The sequence below is a fragment of the Hoplias malabaricus genome, chromosome 9, assembly GCF_029633855.1.
Source record: "Hoplias malabaricus isolate fHopMal1 chromosome 9, fHopMal1.hap1, whole genome shotgun sequence".
NCBI lineage: Eukaryota > Metazoa > Chordata > Actinopteri > Characiformes > Erythrinidae > Hoplias > Hoplias malabaricus.
The window spans coordinates 25,280,737-25,299,996 of record NC_089808.1 but is presented as its reverse complement, the minus strand read 5'-3'; the positions used below and the strand labels follow the sequence as shown (position 1 = coordinate 25,299,996).

Here is a 19,260-nt window from a genome sequence, read left to right as displayed (position 1 = left end):
CCGCACTAAGGATTTTTACCCAGTTTCTTTCTGCTTGTGATAAAGTTGCACTTTTTTTTGTGTATCATACCAAAAACCTGATAATAAATTTAAAACATGGTGTTTAAACCCATAATCACCTGATTTCACATTATTTGTTATTTTATTTTTTCTTTGAAGGTGCAATCTATTTTTTTTAACAGTAAATTAGCCAAAAAAGTGGAGATGAAGAATAAACTGCTTTGTCATTCCTGAAAGAACTAGTTTATGCTCTACAGAGTGGGTCCCCACATGGGGGCGACCATGTTTAAAATAGGGTTTAGACACCAGAATGTGTCAGTGTTACGGCTGTTTGATAATGTAAAGAAGAATCAGGACAGAAAGTGACTGACTGCGCCTTTAACCCAGCTTTTATTTTCAGGCAGAAACTGTGATGAACTCCTGTTAATAAAAAAACAGAGATGCTATCAAAGAGGATCCTGGAACATTGTTAAAAGTGTAATGTGCTCTGTATTATAAGTATATGAAAATAACGTGTGTGAATGGACGGTGGTCCGAGCTGCCGGTGTGTAAAGGTCAGTAACGCTCAGCTGAACTCTAACAGTGAAAAATAATTGTTTTAAATAATGAAACTGCTAGTCTCAGCCTCCACCGTGTGATTGGTTTAGAGGCAGTGTGTCAGTACCCTGCTCCCATCAGCATCTCTGACCCTGGAGAGCCTCCGTACGTGGGACCAACACTGAACCCAGCCTCGCTGCCCGTATGGGCCCCACAGGGGTGTGTTGAGTGGGGTATGATTCTACATAACTGTATCTCTCCTCCCTTTTCACCGGTCACTGAAAAATGAAAACCAGGCTTCAAGTAATGTTTAACAAAAAGTTTTAGAAGTGTTTAAAATATGTTTGCCAAATTTTGGATGATGTTCATATTTCCATTAATGTCTTCTACATTTATTCTCTTCTATTTCTCCTCTGTTTTTCTTTCTTAATTTCCTTGTTCTTTGTTACTGTGCTTTTGTCTTATTTGTTTTCCAGCTTCTTTTGATCATCTTCTTGGTTCCTTAGTCTTTGTCTCATTTTTCTTTGTTCATTCTCTCTCTCTCTCTCTCTCTCTCTCTCTCTCTCCAGCTCAATGCAGACTGGACCCTTAAAAGTTGTATTCTGCTAAAGATGAATATATGGAACATGGTGAAAAAGGTTTTTACTGTCCGTTCTTTAGGAAAGTCCATGTCCTCTGTGATGACGGGTGAGTGTACTATAGAGGATGCGAGTTCACCCCACTGCACAAATCCACTCTTTAAAGGTGCAATCTGTTACTTCCCCTAGATTTAAGAGGATTTAATTAAATAAGGCATTCATTTTTGGTGGTGGATGAAAATGTAAAATATTTTTGCTTTTTTCAGATTAATTTTATTCTCATTTCTGTTTAGCATGACTGTTTCTCTTTTTTGAGGCAGTTGGAACGAATGGGTATGCTTTAAAACACAGCTCTGATTTCATTTTTTCTAAAAATGTAAACAATTAAAAAAAGTAAACATTTTTTAAAAATGTGAAAATATTCATAACAAATACACATTTTAACTGTTTATTTAGATTTTTAACCTCATAAAATATTACCAATTGGTTTGTGCAAATGTTACAGGACCTTTTCATATTACATTTGTTTCCTAAATCCAAAACACTTTTGGACTAAATAAATTATATATAGAATTTTTTGTATCACGTTCATGTTCATTATAGTATTTTTGTACTAAATATACATTCACTTTGGCTGTCTCTGTATTTTAAACAGCCTTTGATTTTGAAGATTTTACACAAGTTTTATCAGAAGAATAGATTGTTAATATTTTTTATAATAGTAATATTAGAAGAAGTTATTAAAATGAATGTAATTAATTATTTGTAAAACAGCAGCTGTCATCATTTCAACTGCAACCACGAAGATGAATGACCACCTACAGCTTCACCTCAACAACTAGAAGGGAAGTTGTGTGCATTAGTGTATGTCTCTTGACAAATTAACTTCAGTCTTTCTTCCTCAGGGGTGGAGGATGTAGTAAAATAATTATAACCCACGTTGCGGCAGCATAAATACTACATAGCCGAATCAATGATAATTAATTATTATTTGATTAATAATTAATTATTTATTTCATTTTATTAAGCTCCATGTTTGGGAGCCATTAAATAATATGTAGTGTCTTTACCTGTCCAAATTTAGCTTGGACATGTACATACAGCAGAATTAGCTATAAATAATTATTATTAATGAATTATGCTCTTTGACCCACTGTAGGTTCTTGGCTCCGAAATTGAATCTGAACTAAAAGTAATAATTCCATAAAAGAAAAGTGCACACAAACAAATAACCAAGGATTGGTTTTATCACATCCCATCACCATTGGTTTATTAATTGTAATATCAAATAATGAATATTGATTATACGTTCAAATAATGAAATGGATTACAGCGATACACAAGGACGCAGGGAGATTAATATATGAGGGAATTTCTCTATGATAATTACCCTAAATTCTAAAAAGTCTATAGTTTATCCAGCAAAGCATTTAGCACCACCCCTATGTTATGAAAGAAATGAAACCATGTGACCTTACGTATCCCTGGAGGTGAAATGAAGATAGCTGGGAGTATGTCACTGATGCGCGGTGCTTTCCGGTGCAGGGCTTTCTGGAGCACTGCAGCCGTTGGCATTCCTCTCCTCCCTCTTGGCCGGAGACACGGCGACCACTCCGTCAGAGCTGGTGGCGTCCTGAAGGTCTCTGTGGGAATTCTCCGTCATCGCTGATCTGCTTCCTGGTGAGAGACACGTCCATGCAGGTCTCTCCTGGGCCTTTGCTCAGGAGGTCATTCTGAGGGTGCTCCGTCGCTGATCCTGAAGCTTTTGTCATCACTTTGAGGATCAGAGGTCTGAGGTCTCCTTCAATGCTCTGGGTGTGGCATTGAATTTTTTCTGGAATAAACTACAGTCCTTTTAACTATAGCTTTCTTCTAGAGATAAAATTAAAATAGAACTTCTGTTCTATCTGGACCACGCTTGAGGGGCCCAAGACTGTTTAAGAGAAGACGCCTTTAAAGAGAGAGCCAGGGCTCTCCCTCAGCTGACTACCCTATCTGAGGAGTATTGTCTGCTGGAAGCAGGAGAAAGCCAGAGTCATTTCTCTCTTACGCCTGGGTCATTTCCAAAGGTGTGAAAAAGAGTGTGAAGTGAAGTGAAGTGAGCGTTTTTAACCAGAATTTAGAAAACCCGCCTTGAATACCTGATTGGTCCTCAGGGGTTGAGGATTGGAGCATCTCTTGCTCCTGATTGGTTGTTTCCTGTACCTTGATAGTGACATCACATAAAATTTATGACACTTGACAAGACAAAGACTTGAAGACGATCCCTGTTGTTAGGGGCGTGGGGTGCGGACTGACGGAGGGCGGACGCAAATGCTAATAACACAGACTTTATTTACAAGAGATAAACGAGACAAACATTAACAGACTAGGGGGCATGAAGCGGGCATGAAACGAGCACGAGAAACGAGGCAAACAACACGAAGAAGAATACAAAGAACAAAGCGAACATCACGAAGAACAACTAACATAGCAAACCATACGAAGACCAACGCTAACGAAACAAGGAACAATGAACGACAACAGGAAGTGAGGGAAGGGGACTTAAATAACACAACAAACAAGAAACACCTGAAACGGATAACGAGAGTGACGAACAAGAAGGCGGAACAAAGGCGGAACAAAGGCGGGGCGTGAACGACAACAAAACAAAGCCATGTGCGGAGATGGAGACAGACAGACAGAACCACATGGCGGGGGAAAACAAACAGGATAGGCCAGGATGTGACACCTGTTGAATGACTATCCCAGAATTCTGGGATAATATTTTTGCAATATAAGAGATTAGATGTTAACACAAAGTAATATCATTCAGACTAACCATGTTTTACATAATTCTTAACCAAATAACTCACAGAGTATATGGCTACGTTGGTTCCTACATAAGTTCATATAAAAAGGTGATTTTAAACACATGTAAATTAATTCCACCCATTTTGATTGTCCAAATGGAATTAATTTCACACAGTTGTACACGTGTCCCTTCAAACCATTTTAAACCAATGGGAATTAAGGTTTAATTCTATAGTTTGAGAAGTTCTTAATTAAGCAGTTTTACACAGAGCATAAACTGATCCTCGGGAGTGTATCCCAAATATTCCTCTCTTGACCCTGGGACCTTGGGTCATAAACCGCCCTGGAGTGAGGTTTTACGACTCTGCTCTGGATGTTTATCTCACATTCCCATCTGGGTTGTGTGGCTGAGAAAAGAGACTGAGAGTGGAGAAAGGTCTTTCTGCATATTAAGATAACTTCTGCATATTAAGTCCCCAAAAAGTATAATATCTTTTAAATATCTTTTAAAATTAATAACCTGTTCATCTCCACTACAAGGATGCTGCTGATATCACTGGATGGCAGATTTATTTTAGGGTTGTCACTATTCATTAGACTACTAACGGCAAAATTACTGATTATATTATAATATTTACATTATTTAAAAAATGGACACAGTCATATTGTGTTATCAAGATTTCAAAAATACATGACATATGTAAATCCATGTCAGAAAACATAAAAGCCTATTTAAAATTCAGAAAATGGTTCCTCATCATTGTCTAGCTCTCCAGTCTGTTTGCACTCTGAAAACCAGTCTAATGTGTTTATGAAGCTCTAGTGTCAGTAAATGATTTAAAAAAAAAGACCTCTCTCTTTGCTCATGGCAGAAAAATGACAAAGGCATTGAAAATCATACAAAAAGATGAGGGTGTTGCTTTTTTAATGCTCCATAAGTGGGTAATATTTACTTTAATATATACTTTTTCAGAATAAATATTCAGATTAAATAATTTAAATTACATTCTGGAGTTTTGTAATTATAAATATAATAAATACAATGTGTCTATATTTTCAGTGTTTAGTAATTATTTGATTTGAACAAAAATAATTGTGTTTTATGAACAAAATGGCCACAATATGTTTCATTTAGAAAATATAAACAAAATAAAACTGCCTAGACCTGTAGTAAACACCAACATTTTCCATGTTTGTTTATTTATTTATTCAAGATTTGCTTTTAATTTACAGTATTATGAAATACAATGTCTTTGTTTGTTGGACATAGTATGTTGACATACTGAGAAAATAGGTAATTATTTCAACTTGTATTTCAAACATATTGTGAGAATAAGATATTTGTGTGACATTAATAGGTTCCAGATGTTCTGCAGATGTATGTATGTCAGTGCCAGCTGTAATTGCGGAAGTATCACTGTAAAAATCAAGACAAACAATAAATTAAGTGCTGTATTTGCATACATTAGCATAATCATTCAATGTAAATCAAAGGTACAGTACACTTATAACATGTACAGCAACACTGCTCAGAGCTGCACAACATTGTGTTACACCTGCTCAAAGATATTTAAAAGAATGCTCAAAGAATTTTTAAAACAAGCACACAAAAAAACAGCCTGTTTCCATGGGGCTGTTTACATCGCCATGGATATAGTAGTGCTTCAAGGAGCAGTCAGTCATTGGCCCTGTGATTCTACTCCGTGTTCTGAAACAGCTGCTATACTGACACCTAGTCGCATGGATGTGTCAGAGATTTATTAATCATGTCTGTCCACACGTTCTGAAGCACAAAGTGGTTCATTCAGGGACTGTACAGATGTTTTATTCATCATCTCAAATGACCTGCAGTTTATGGAATAAAAATGTAATCAGTTTCATTAATGATTGCTGCTGTTTGGTGGTGAAAAGAACTGACTGAATATGGACTGTAAAGTCAGATACGATTTCATTGATGTTGTTTTTTGGTTTGTTTGTTTTGCCATTATAAAATAAAAAGTCAGCCCAATATATATGTGACTAGATCCATGCTCCAGATCCTGCTGTTCTAATAGCACTGATAATGAATTCTGAATTATTGTTGGGGAAATTGATACTAAACATTAAAATAAAATCACCCAAAATAACTCCTGCTCCAAGTTTCATATAGTATCAGTAAATCTAATTTAATTTGTGCTACAACAGTGAGTAGCACCTGCGCTACCTGCTCAAACCCTACACAGCAGCTCTGTTCTTATCATTTTATCACGTTTGAAAAATTGAGATATTGTGCTTTTGATACTCACCCACTCGTTCCAATCACCTGAAAAACAAAACAAAACAAAAAACAAAAAGAGTATTTTAAACTTTAGAAAATCTCTCATGTCACACTCATTACAGGTGAAATTAATCATTTTTGCAGATTCCTTTTTATCAAAGGAAACTGGTTAGATCAGGGAATACAGAAATAGAGTTACACAAAGAATAAATGTAAAAATAATAAATTACTTTGTATAAATACTGTTTGCTACTTCTTGGGTGAAGAAAGTGTGTATCTGTCCTTTAAATAATTGCTTTTATTGCAGCTTTTATAAAAGATTCAGTTTCCTCTGAGGGGATTTGTGCAGGTGAGAGAGGGGTAAACTTACATCCTCTATAGTACGCTTTCCCGTCATCACAATGGACGGCTACTGTATTAAAAAGAGAGCATTTAAAATTCTTTTCTCCATGTTCCATGTACTCAGATGTTTGACGATAATAAAGCCGTGTGAGGTCCAGTTTACACGGAGCTGGGGAAATATTAAAGGCATCAATAAACCATCCACAAATTTCCACACTTCACAATTAAATTTACACTTGGAGTCAACACTGACCTTTACAGACCGGCAGCACCGACCACTGTCCATTTACACACCTCACACGTTCTGGTCCCAGACGTTTATAAAGCGTTGCACACTCAAATCGTATTGATTTTCGAGGCTCCAGCTCAAAGAAAACTCCATTTTTAACAGTGGGGTAAACATCGCAGCCACGGCCTGAAAATAAAAGGCAGAAAATATATTTACATTATTTCTTTAAAAAAATGACTCAACATTTAATCGTGAAATATTTACTTAGTACTTAGTCTTGAGAGTTTTGGGAGATAACATCTAAAAAATACTTATTTTCATAAAATATTTGCCGTTTACAGTAAAAAAATGGATCTAACACCTGGAAATAATGGGTTAGTGAGAAAAGAACAGAATCATTCACATTAGGAACAGGATTATTTTTTTATAACGTTGGCCATTCAGGAGAAAACATCAATCAAATAAAATTTTGGTAAATTTACTCTTGTAAATATAGTATTTTGTAGATACGAGGTTTTAGTTGAATATAACTCACTGGGCTCCGCTGGCCTCAAAGATTCAGCTGAAAATTAAAACACAGCATTTAACAGAAAGTTTCACATTTTTTTACATGTTTTGCATTTTTTACAATAGTTTTATCAGGTTTTGGTGTTTTTTTGGACCCACAGTGACACTGACCTACGCAGGTCGGGCGAATTGACCACTGTCTGCCAACACACATCACTTGTTCTGACCCAACGAGTTTATAATCTGGATCACATTTAACTCTCAGAGACCATCCACCCTCCACCTCTTCAACTCGCCCGTGATCAACCGTGGGGTGAGCGCCACAATCTCTCACTAAAAATAAAAGATGTGTCATTTCTCTTTCAGTAAAAATACACCAGTAAAGTTTGAATGATTGATAAATAATATCTATCACAGAGAGAGGAAAACAACATGAAACTTATAGTTAAAGTTTGTCCAGAAATGACATTTTAGAGACATTTGTATTAGTCCATTGTTTATTACATGTTTAAAATAATATAATATTTGTACAAAGATCTCAAAAGAAGAAATGTTTTAATTGTTTAATAGTTGAATAACGTGACTAGCTTTAAGACGATTTCACCTGTCATTATCTTTACAGTGAATATAACAGTGTTTGAGTAATTATTACCTTTAGTGAAGACAGGTTTCACTTCATCAGACCCTCCTGAAAATTCCAAACAAAATAATTTAAGAGAGATTTAATGTTTAAGGTTTAATTTTTTTGACAGGACTCTTGTCTATTTCAGAAAATACTCATTCATTCATTCATTCATTCATTGTCTGTAACCCTTATCCAGTTCAGGGCGGTGTTGAGTCCGGAGCCTACCTGGAATATCACTGAGCGCAAGGTGGGATCACACTGGAGTGGGCGCCAGTCTTTCACAGGGCACAAACATACAATATATTTATACTGTAGATATAAAATCACCCGAAATCTAAATCTATTCAGAATAACAAATTAGGGAGGCACGGTGTCGCAGCAGGTGGTGTCTCTGTCACAGCTCCAGGGACCTGGAGGTTGTGGGTTCGAGTCCCACTCCGAGTGACTGCCTGTGAGGAGTGTGGTGTGTATGGAGTCAAAAAAGGGTCAATAAGATTTTGAGTTTGTAAAAAAATACTCACAAATGTAACTGACTTTGGAACTGCCTTTGAGCAACTGCACACACGTAAAACTAAAATCCACAAATGTATTGGAATGCACAAATTAAAAGAAACATCAACAATAATAATAACTTAAAATCACAAATGAGTAATAAAAAGATTTGCGTTTGTAAATCAAATGTCGTGAATGTGTGAATCAGTACCTTCTCAAACGACTTAAAATGTGCAAGAGCAAACCTTTTTAAGGTTCCAAATGTGACAGTGGGAGTTTTTGAATGAAGTGGAAAAAATCCACACATTCGCCTTCTCTGCTGTGTGTGCAAATCTCTTTTTGCAGTTGCGGATTTAAGACCCTGTTTTGACGGCCAATTGATGGACCAATAGGAAAGCTTTAGCTGGACCAATCATATCGCGAGGTTTGTTTAACCAATCAGAACATTGATTTGTTGCTGTCAGCCATAGTGCTTTTCCACAAAAAATGATCTTGTCAAGCTCCACTGGGCGATAACCTGTATTTGAAGCTCTGAGCTCTTGGTTAAGTTTCTCTGCTGTTCACAAGGTCAGCAGGATGGCTCTGAACTCGGCCACAGCATTCCCCTGCTCATGACGTATTCCAGGTCCCCCTCTAAACAATTAGAAACGTTGTGGTTCACCGGAAAGAACCAAGGTTCCAAGAATCAGGAACAGAACCGGTTCAAGAACCTGAGTTCTTTTGGTGGAAAAGCGCTACGGTTGACAGCAACAAATCAGTGTTCTGGTCCAGCTAAAGCTTTCCTATTGGTCCATCAATTGGCCATCAAAACAGGGTCTTAAATCCGCAACTGCAAAAAGAGGTTTGCACACGCACCAGAGAAGGCGAATGTGAGGATTTTTTCCACCTCATTCAAAAACTCCCACTGTCACATTTGGAATCTTAAAAATTTGTGCTCTTGCACATTTTAAGCCGTTTGAGAAGGTACTGATTCACACATTCACGACATTTGATTTACAAACGCAAATCTTTATTTTTTACACATTTGTGATTTTAAGTTATTGTTGTTGTTTTTGTTTTAAATTTGTGCATTCCAATACATTTGTGGATTTTAGTTTTACGTGTGTGCAGTTGCTCAAACGCAGTTACATTTGTGAGTATTGTTTTACAAACTCAAAATCTTTTTGACCCTATTTTGACTCCATAGGTGTGTTCTCCCTCTGTCTGTGTGGGTTTCCTCTGGGTGCTGCGGTTACCTCCTATGCTTCAAAAACACACGTTGGTAGGTGGATTGGCGACTCAAAAGTGTCCGTAAGTGTGAGTGTGTGAGTGAATGTGTGAATGTGTGTCGCCCTGTGAAGGACTGGTGCCCCCTCCAGGGTTTGTTCCCACCTTGCGCCCAGTGATTCCAGGTAGGCCGCCACCCTGAACTGGATAAGGGTTACGGACAATAAATGAATGAATGAACGAATGAATGAAGATTAACAAACTAAAGCTTATAATAACATATGTATAATGTTACATAAGAAAGTGTGGCGAATTCCATAATTTTCTGAATGTAATAAATATTTTGTTGCTGCTGTTAAAAACCTTGCATCTACATTTCTGTTAATTGTCTTTTTGACATTTTTTTTACTTAACATCACACTTCTATAGCGCTTTTCTAGAAACCCAAAGACACTTTATAATCAACATTCAACTCTTACACACACACACACACACACACACACACACACACACACACACACACACACACACACCAGGACAGTTATTAGAGAGAAGCCAATTCACCTAACTTCCATGTGTTTGGACTGTGGGAGGAAAAACCCACGCAGACACATGGAGAACACAGAAACTCCACCCAGATGGGACTTGAACCCAAGATCCCAGCACTGAGAGGAGAACGTGCTCACCATCGAGCCTGTATTTTTTAAATTATTTGAAATCTTCAGTCGCAGTTTTAACTGCAATGAAATTTCATGACGAACAGCAATGGAAATTGTGCGTTAAGTTCTGTTACAAGTTCAGCTTTTGTTCCGTTATTCAGATTTTATTCCGTTTTTAAACAGTTGTATAGAGTCTAGGTTGTTATCAGAGTGTAACTCACCGTCTGGCGCTGGTTTCTTAGATGGAACTGAAAAAAAAAACTGTGTTTAGCAGAAAGTTTCAACACATTTGAATTGAATCAGTTTCATATCGTGATTTAAAGAAACAAAGTGCTGTCTCTTAGACGCCCTAAGACGCCTTAGTTTCCCATTGTTCACCAGAATGCCACAGACACAAGCACAGCCAACACACTGATGTTTGTAGAAGGCTGCAGCCTTGCCTCAGCTCCAAAGCAGTTACTCCCTCACGTACTGGACCAGGCTTCAGAGAGCGCTCTATAAACCCCAGCTCTAAACACCTGATTAAACACCTCTTTTAGCTCCCGCACATATGTCCATGTGAAGGGGCGTTTCCAGGGATCTGAATGAATGAGTGAGTGATATTAAAAATAAGAGATGGTTTTATTGGTCATCCCCACAGAGTGAAGATGGAAAGTATTTCTGGTGGTCTTACCACAACTGGGCATTTGGCTCCACCCGCCCTTCACACATTCTCTGGTTCCCTTTCTCTCAAACTCATAGTTTTGTTCACACAAGTACTCAATAGTTTCACCTTCTTCAAAAACATCCCGGTACGGCCCCTTGATCATTACGTTTGGGGAATGGTTCGGGGCTCGGCATGAAGTCGTCTTTTCTGCAAAAACAAACAAAGGACAACAAAAAAAGGAGGTAAAACCTCAAAGCTCTGAAATGATAAAAATTTAAAGCAGAATTCATATGTTTTCTCCTGTACTTCTTTGTCATGTTACAAACCAAACATCACACCTTACCAGAGACTCTGTGCTAAACCCTATTTAAAACAAGGCTGCCCTGTGTGAGTGACCCGCTCTGTGGCGCTTAACCTGCTTCACATAAGGAACGACAGAGCAGTTTGATCCTTCACCTCATGTGAATAACACGTTATAGAAAAGTGAAAAATAAAAACTACTTCATATGTTTACTGTGAAATATAAATATATACTGATGAAATTAGAGGTTTGTGTCGGACAGTGGTGTGCACTCACGTGAACAGACGGGCAGCTTGGTCCATTTCCCCCTCTCACACACCACCTTGTGGGACTCTGCGTCTCTGAACTCAAAGCCTTTATCACACACAAAGTCCACTTTGCTTTTATCAGAGAATGACACCTGAGATGGCACTGGCTTGGCATGTGGCACATCTGGAGTGATACAGTCAGTAATATCTACAGCAATAAACAAACACAAAAGGTTATCATTTACATCTAGCACATCTGGACTGATATAATGACTTCTGTCTACATTTATATCTGGCACATCTGGAGTGATACAGTCACTACTATCTATGTCAATAAACAAAAACCTACGCTTATCATTTACATCTGGCACATCTGGAGTGATACACATATACATTATATATATATGGCATGATACAGCACAGAAAATCATTGGACACTCTCTCCCCTCCCTGGAGGACCTCTACAGCACTTGTTGCCTCAGGAGGGCTTACACTATTATCAAGGACTGTACACACCCAGGACACCAGATGTTTGAACTGCTGGCCTCAGGCAGACGTTACAGACAATTTAAAACAAGGACAAACCATTTGAGGGACAGTTTTTACAACAGGGCCATATCTTTGCTAAACAAATACCAAATAGTTCAGGTATAAACAGGTCTGGTTTTGTTTAAACGGGTTCAGTGCAATAAGTGATGCTGCTAAAACATTACATTACATTGTACAATAAGCGATGCTGCAGTTGTGGATTGTGTACATAGGATAAGTCAAAGTTAATCATTTATGCTATGCTCTTAAATCTGTTAACTGCTTCCTTAAATAATGTTCTTTTAATTCTTCCTTGTTTTAACTCCTTTTTCTCTCTTAATTGCACCAAGGGGAGGGGGGGCTGTAACCCAATTTCGTTGCATAAGTAAAATGTACAATGACAATAAAGGTTTCATTCATTTATTATTCCTATTACAATAAATATTTTATAAATTACTTTTACATCTGGAAGATGCTTGTTTGTTATCTGTACATGAGCCTACGGTCACCTTGCTCAATGCCAAGTGTCCACCAGAGTGAAGCCCCCCAGGCACTGGACTGTGGAGCAGTGGAACTGTGTTCTCTGGAGCGATGGACAGTTCTAATGCCCCTCAACACAAAGCTGGGGCCTTTACCCCCCTCTGGTGGACACTTGGCTTTGCACATGTTGACCTTAGGCTCAAGTTCACACACCAAGGGTGGTGCTTAAAGAAGCCAAATGATTTCCTTTAGAGGGTGTTTCTGTGTGACTCTCAACTCACTGATACAGTGTGGGGTGTGGGACCACTGTCCGTTGTTACACGCTATCTTCCCCCACCAGGTCTCCAGAGCAGGTTTAAATCCGGTGTTACAGCTGTAAGAAACTTCCTCTTTGTGGTCGTACTGCTCTTTTTCAGGAACTAGAAAACCATGTTCGAGCACTGGACTCTGGCAGCTGCGTTCATCTGCTGCAGAAAACAAACACTCAAACTAAAAACTGTATAAAACATTTTTAAAAATGTAGGGGAAACGGTGTCACAGAAATTATATTATAATAATAATCTTATAAACATCCCAGTTCTACAATGATATATATCATCACTGTCCAAAGAAATACCAGTATCTCCGTGTGTGTGGATGTTTAGTTTGCTAGATCATTTGAACACAGGAAGGGAAAAAAAACGTGAATGGACCGATAGAAACACTCCAAAATTACTCAGAATAAAATCTTTTTATATTGACTTTTATTAGAAATTTAAAATGCTTTTTTCCTTCTCTTCTAAAGCTGCTGTTTTGGAGATACAAGTTTTTTTTGGAAAGCTGTGGATTGCAAACTATAAGTAAAGGCAAAAATAAGGACAACTTAAAGCTGCACCACTTCCAGAGCCCCAGTGTTACAGCCCCGTTTCTAGAAAAGGTGAAAATTTCATAAAACGTAGTAAAAACAGGAATATTCGTAGAAATACTCCTCAGATTGCTGTCAGAATTGTCAGATGACTTTGCCTTTTTTGATTCGCAACCATCACCACACTGACCCCACATTCGTACCTACAGTTATATTTTATACTTTAAACTGTATCTCTCTCTGGAGGATAACTAATCTAACTTTTTTTAAAAGTGATGTGTGTAATTTGCTAATTTAATAATCTGCTAAAGGAAGAAGACACTTTCTCACTGAATAAAATCTAAAAGCAAAAACGTCTAGAAAAGGGTTGAGAAATCGTATGTTTTTATGATAATTATTTAACGGTGTAAAACTCATACCTGTGTTTGCATGACACAGCCAGACCCAGAGAGAGAGCACAATGAGCCTCATTTTGCGTCGAGTGGTTTTCCTCCTCAGAGCACGGCGCTCACCTTCGACTTCAACTCAGACTCTGAAATATTCTACATTTAATTTCTACAAAAACAAGCTGCTTTGTAAATAAGACGTTAATTATTTACCTCATTGTTTACCTTCTGCTTACCAGAAACCAGCAGCTTAACAGGATTTCATCAGTGTGGGTTTCGTAATCTTCTGAATGCTGACATGTCCTCCATTGCACAACACTAACAGCAGGACTTTAGCAGACAGAATTCAGACTGCAAAAGATGAGCTGTTACTCAGTGAAACAACCTTGTGTGAAGTAATTAAATACCTTAAATAAAGGTAAATAAATAAATTCTGGAGAATATCTTGTAGATTTTGTAGATTTCATTTTGAAGCTGTTGTGAGGATTATTCGACTGATTTCTTTGTGTTTTTCATAGTTTTACGTGTTCTTTTATTTAATTTAATCCAGTGAAAGTATCTTTTTTACAGTGGAAAGTGATTTGAATATTTTCAAGCATCATTTCTTTATAAAAGAAACAGGATCCTCCACTGGACACTTGACACATTCACTGGATAAATCTTATAAAATCACTCCAAACAAGTAACAAACATTTAGAAATAAGTTTAATATTTCAACATCAATCTCAGGACCACAAAAAGGAGGCCGCGGAGTGGCCCAGGGGTCAGTGCTTTGATCCCTGGGGATGTCTCAGCCGACTGAGGCCAGGAGTCCCACCTCCTCTTATCTCTTCCATCTCCTTCACTTTCTCCCATCACCTCCACATCCTTCCATTACCTTCACCTCATCCACCTCCTCCTATCACCTCCACATCCTTCCATTACCTTCACCTTATCCACCTCCATTGATCTCCTTCACCTCCTCCCATCACCTCCACATCCTTCCATTTCCTTCACCTCTTCCACCTCCATTGATCTCCTTCACCTCCTCCCATCACCTCCACATCCTTCCATTTCCTTCACCTCATCCACCTCCTAATCCTCTCCCTCCTCCCATCTCCAGTCTGTAGCTCCGTCTCCACAGTGCTGACGATGGCTCTCCCGAGGGAGTGGAGAGTGTAAGGATTCGTCTGTTTCTGAGCACGCCCAGGGTTTTATGGCCAGCCACAGAGAGAGGGAGCAGATCGGACGGAGGACACCATGGTGGATGGAGAAAACGAAGTGCCCCCGCTGCCCCCCAAGTTCAGGTTCAGGGATTTACTGCAAGGAGAACAGACCTGGGTCAATGATGACAAGTAAGAGTTTTTGAATCTTCCGAGGATGTGTAAGTACTTATAGATATTGTTTATTTTAACAGAGATACCATCTCCTTGTCCACTCTCTCAGCTCCACTGTCCACTCTGGTCACTCTGTAGTTCTACACTTACAGACTGTAGTCAGTCTGTGGCTCTGCATACTTTGTAAGGCCCTTTTAACCCCCACAGAGCAGGTGCGAGTGGATCAGACACAGCAGTGCTGCTGGAGTTTTTAAACCCTGTGTCCACTCACTGTTCATTCTGTGAGACACTCCTCCGTCGTTGGTCCACCTTGTAGATGTAAAGTCAGAGAAAGTAGCTCATCTGTCGCTGCAGAGTGTGTGTCGGTCCTCCTCCAGTCCTTCATCAGTGACACAGGATGCTGTCGGCTGGATGTTTTTGGTCGGTGGACTGTTCTCAGTCCAGACTCTGAGGGATTTAAAAACTCCAGCAGCACCGCTGTGTCTGATCCATTCACACCAGCACAACACACACTAACACACCACCACGTCAGTGTCACTGCAGCGCTGAGAATGATCCACCACCACATCACACCTGCTCTGTGGGGGTCCTGAGCGCTGAAGAACAGGGAAAAAGGGGGACAATAAAGTATGCAGCACAACAGATGGACTACAGTCTGTAAGTGTTGAACTACAGAGTGTCCAGAGTGGACAGTGAGTGTAGAAACAAGGTGGTGGTAGTAATGTTATGGGATAGATCATTCTCAGCGCTGCAGTGACACTGACGTGTTGGTGGTGTGTTAGTGTGTGTTGTGCTGGTGCGAGTGGATCAGACACAGCAGTGCTTGACACTTATGATGTAGATATACTGCTCTGGCGTGTTGCTCTCAGTCTGGACGCCACTGAACATGACACTCCTTTTCATCTGTTTACATCTCTGTGAAAGTCAGCAGACTAAAAAATATCAGGGGCTGTAATGTAATGTAATAGTCATCGTTGTTGTTCAACTTTATCTCCCCACAGGGTTCAGGTTGAATTCTACATCAACGAGAACACTTTAAAAGAAAGACTCAAGCTCTTCTTCATCCAGAACCAAAGATCAAGTACGTCCCACTACATCTGAACTATAAAACTCGACCCAGACCCAGAGCTGAGTCTTCAGACTCAGACTCACAGCTCAGAGACTCCAGATTCGACCCAGACTCACAGCTCAGAGACTCCAGACTCCACTCAGACTCACTGCTCAGAGACTCCAGGCTCTAATCAGACTCACAGCTCAGAGACTCCAGACTCCACTGAGACACAAAGCACAGAGACTCCAGACTCCACTCAGACTCACAGCTCAGAGACTCCAGACTCCACTCAGACTCACTGCCCAGAGACTCCAGGCTCCACTCAGACACACAGCTCAGAGACTCGACTCCACTCAGACTTCAAGCTCAGAGATTCCAGACTTGACCCAGACTCACAGCTCAGAGACTCCAGACTCCACTCACAGCTCAGAGACTCCAGACTCACAGCCCAGAGACTCCAGACTCAACCCAGACTCACAGCCCAGAGACTCCAGACTCCACTCACAGCTCGGAGACTCCAGACTCAACCCAGACTCACAGCCCAGAGACTCCAGACTCCACTCAGACTCACAGCTCAGAGACTCGACTCCACTCAGACTTCAAGCTCAGAGATTCCAGACTTGACCCAGACTCACAGCTCAGAGACTCCAGACTCCACTCACAGCTCAGAGACTCCAGACTCCGCTCACAGCTCAGAGACTCCAGACTCACAGCCCAGAGACTCCAGACTCCACTCAGACTCACAGCTCAGAGACTCGACTCCACTCAGACTTCAAGCTCAGAGATTCCAGACTCAACCCAGACTCACAGCCCAGAGACTCCAGACTCCACTCACAGCTCAGAGACTCCAGACTCAACCCAGACTCACAGCCCAGAGACTCCAGACTCCACTCAGACTCACAGCTCAGAGACTCCAGACTCCACTCAGACTCACAGCCCAGAGACTCCAGACTCCACTCAGACTCACAGCTCGGAGACTCCAGACTCCACTCAGACTCACAGCTCAGAGACTCCAGACTCCACTCAGACTCACAGCTCAGAAACTCCAGACTCACAGCTCAGAGACTCCAGACTCCAGACTCGACCCAGACTCACAGCTCAGAGACTCCAGACTCCACTCACTCACAGCTCAGAGACTCCAGATTCCACTCATACTCAAAGCACAGATACTTCAGACTCCACTCAGACTCACAGCTCAGAGACTCCAGACTCAACCCAGACTCACCTTCCTCTAGAGATTTAAGATTTGATTCATATTTTCTCTGTTTTCAGGTCTCCGAATACGCTTCATCCACTTCTCCTTGAAGCTACTGAGCTGTGCCTTGTACATGCTTCGAGTTCTGTACGATCCCCCCCAAAAAACACCATGGTAAGGTAATGTTACATAAACAAAACAGCGGGGAGTCCATTTTGTTTCTTGTTTTTGTTGTCTCCTGTTAGTGGACTGCCTTTTAGTCTAAGTTTCAGAGGGACTAGGAGACAAGGTTCTTGTCAGGATCTGAGTGACACTAATGGACCCATTGTTTCCTTTTGTGCAAATGAGAAACCCACCAGCTCCAAGTGCTACCACCATCAATAAAAAAGCACTTTGTTTAGGCCCCTGAAAACCACAGAGTAGCCACAGTAACCACACCGACCTCTTTATCAGAAACTCTTCCCTTCCCAACCCTGCTAGTGTTTCCTATAAAGTGGCCAGTGAGTTTCAGTAAAAGGGGGCTGTTTCTGATAAAGTGGCCAGTGGGTGAAAGTAGAATATTGGAATATGTAATTTTGTATAATCTGTTTTGTAAATATTCTGTAATCTCTTTTACTTGAATTTCCATTTTTGAGTCTTTCTTTATGATTTAATTTGCGCAGCCAGGACTGTCCCGACCAAAACCACACACTGTTTGGGATAAACTGGTGAGCACTGATAATAAATTTAATTTAAATTAAATATTATACATTTGATCATAATCATAGCTCTCTTTCTGCCAGGGCTCCAGTCATTTGGGTGCAGCGTAATTTTGCCCTGTGGGTTTTACAGGTAAAATCAGACTCATTAATGTTTAAAGGGTCCATATTTCAGGCAGCGCACAGAAAACTGACTGTCTTGTTTCAGTGTGTGTGTTGGTGGGCTCCAGATTCACACTTCACTGTGAACATGGACCGAACAAAATATTATTATATTTATATAATATCTTTTAAAACAAACAACTTATAATAATTAATAATAAGCAGCTGTAATTTGTCTGTGTTTCCAGGTGTCTGTGGCCACCCTGTGTCTGTCCGAGACCCTCTTGTTTACTTACCTAATGTACAAGGTATGAGCTTGTTGTATGGTTGTGTACCACCTTCTCAGAAAACGGGTTTGTGTATTTTCTAACCTAACCCACCCACAGAGAACAACCAGATGTATCAGTGATTATGTACTAAACTATTTAACACATGGCCGCCCCCATGTGGGTGACCCTCTCTGTGGAGCATAAACTACTCCATTCAAGGAAGAGAAATCAGTTTGATTCTTCATCTCATATGAGCTGCACTTTAAAGAAAACAATGTAAAATTATATATAATCAATTTAATAAACATTTCTTGCTGATATTTGTTGGGAAATATGACTGATTGCACCTTTAAATGTGGCTCTGGTTTAAGCACAGTTGCTATTGTTTTGCTGCTGAGCTGTATTTTATATATATGTGATGTAATGATATTTGAATCTAAGTAACATCCCTCTGCTTTTCCTTGAGTAAGAACAAAAATATTACATAATACATAAGATACATAAGATGTTATTAACATTTCTTCTTATTATTATCATTATAGCCAATTTAAAGGTACACTATGCTATTCACTGGAGTGAATCTGTGTTACTGTAATTCACCTACCTTGCCACCAGAGGTCATGCATCTCGAATAACTAGTGCATTACTAAAGGCAGGGCGGCACGGTGGCGCAGCAGGTAGTCCAAAAACACACGTTGCAGGTGGATTGGCGAGTCGAAAGTGTCCGTAGGTGTGAGTGTGTGAGTGAATGTGTGTGTGTCTGTGTTGCCCTGTGAAGGACTGGCGTCCCCTCCAGGGTGTATTCCCGCCTTGCGCCCGATGATTCCAGGTGGGCTCTGGACACCCCGCGACCCTAAATTGGATAGGCGGTTACAGATAATGGATGGATGGATTACTAAAGGCGACATCCAGTGGTTAAACTAGTGAACAACAACAACACAGACAGTGCTAATGACTATTTATAAATATGC

At 39.8% G+C, this 19,260-nt stretch overlaps 2 protein-coding genes across 3 annotated transcripts in view; one reads left to right on the top strand and one right to left on the bottom strand.

Annotated features, from left to right (window-relative positions):
* Positions 1–5,072: 5,072 nt before the first annotated feature.
* LOC136706954 (complement factor H-related protein 5-like) lies at positions 5,073–13,810 on the bottom strand. 2 transcript variants are annotated; one of them, XM_066680726.1, is made up of 12 exons: positions 13,692–13,804; positions 12,710–12,892; positions 11,449–11,628; positions 10,899–11,078; positions 10,447–10,473; positions 7,896–7,931; positions 7,415–7,576; positions 7,272–7,298; positions 6,761–6,922; positions 6,536–6,676; positions 6,194–6,210; positions 5,073–5,325 (listed from the first exon to the last, which is right to left on the bottom strand). In XM_066680726.1, exons 1-12 carry the CDS (start codon positions 13,741–13,743, stop codon positions 5,323–5,325), a joined length of 1,170 nt encoding a protein of 389 aa, XP_066536823.1. In that variant the 5' UTR covers positions 13,744–13,804; the 3' UTR covers positions 5,073–5,322. The 2 variants fall into 2 exon arrangements, with proteins under 2 accessions (XP_066536823.1, XP_066536822.1); XM_066680725.1 differs by having other exon boundaries at positions 5,074–5,325; positions 12,710–12,895; positions 13,692–13,810.
* Positions 13,287–19,260, top strand: part of kcnt2a (potassium channel, subfamily T, member 2a) — a 29,841-nt gene continuing 23,867 nt past the window's right edge. The window contains exons 1-6 of the mRNA XM_066680727.1: positions 13,287–13,344; positions 14,761–14,992; positions 15,976–16,055; positions 17,298–17,394; positions 18,003–18,051; positions 18,269–18,328. Of these exons, the coding sequence (XP_066536824.1) occupies positions 14,898–14,992; positions 15,976–16,055; positions 17,298–17,394; positions 18,003–18,051; positions 18,269–18,328 (381 nt within the window). The 5' untranslated portion in view covers positions 13,287–13,344; positions 14,761–14,897. The remainder of the gene's footprint in view (positions 13,345–14,760; positions 14,993–15,975; positions 16,056–17,297; positions 17,395–18,002; positions 18,052–18,268; positions 18,329–19,260) is intronic.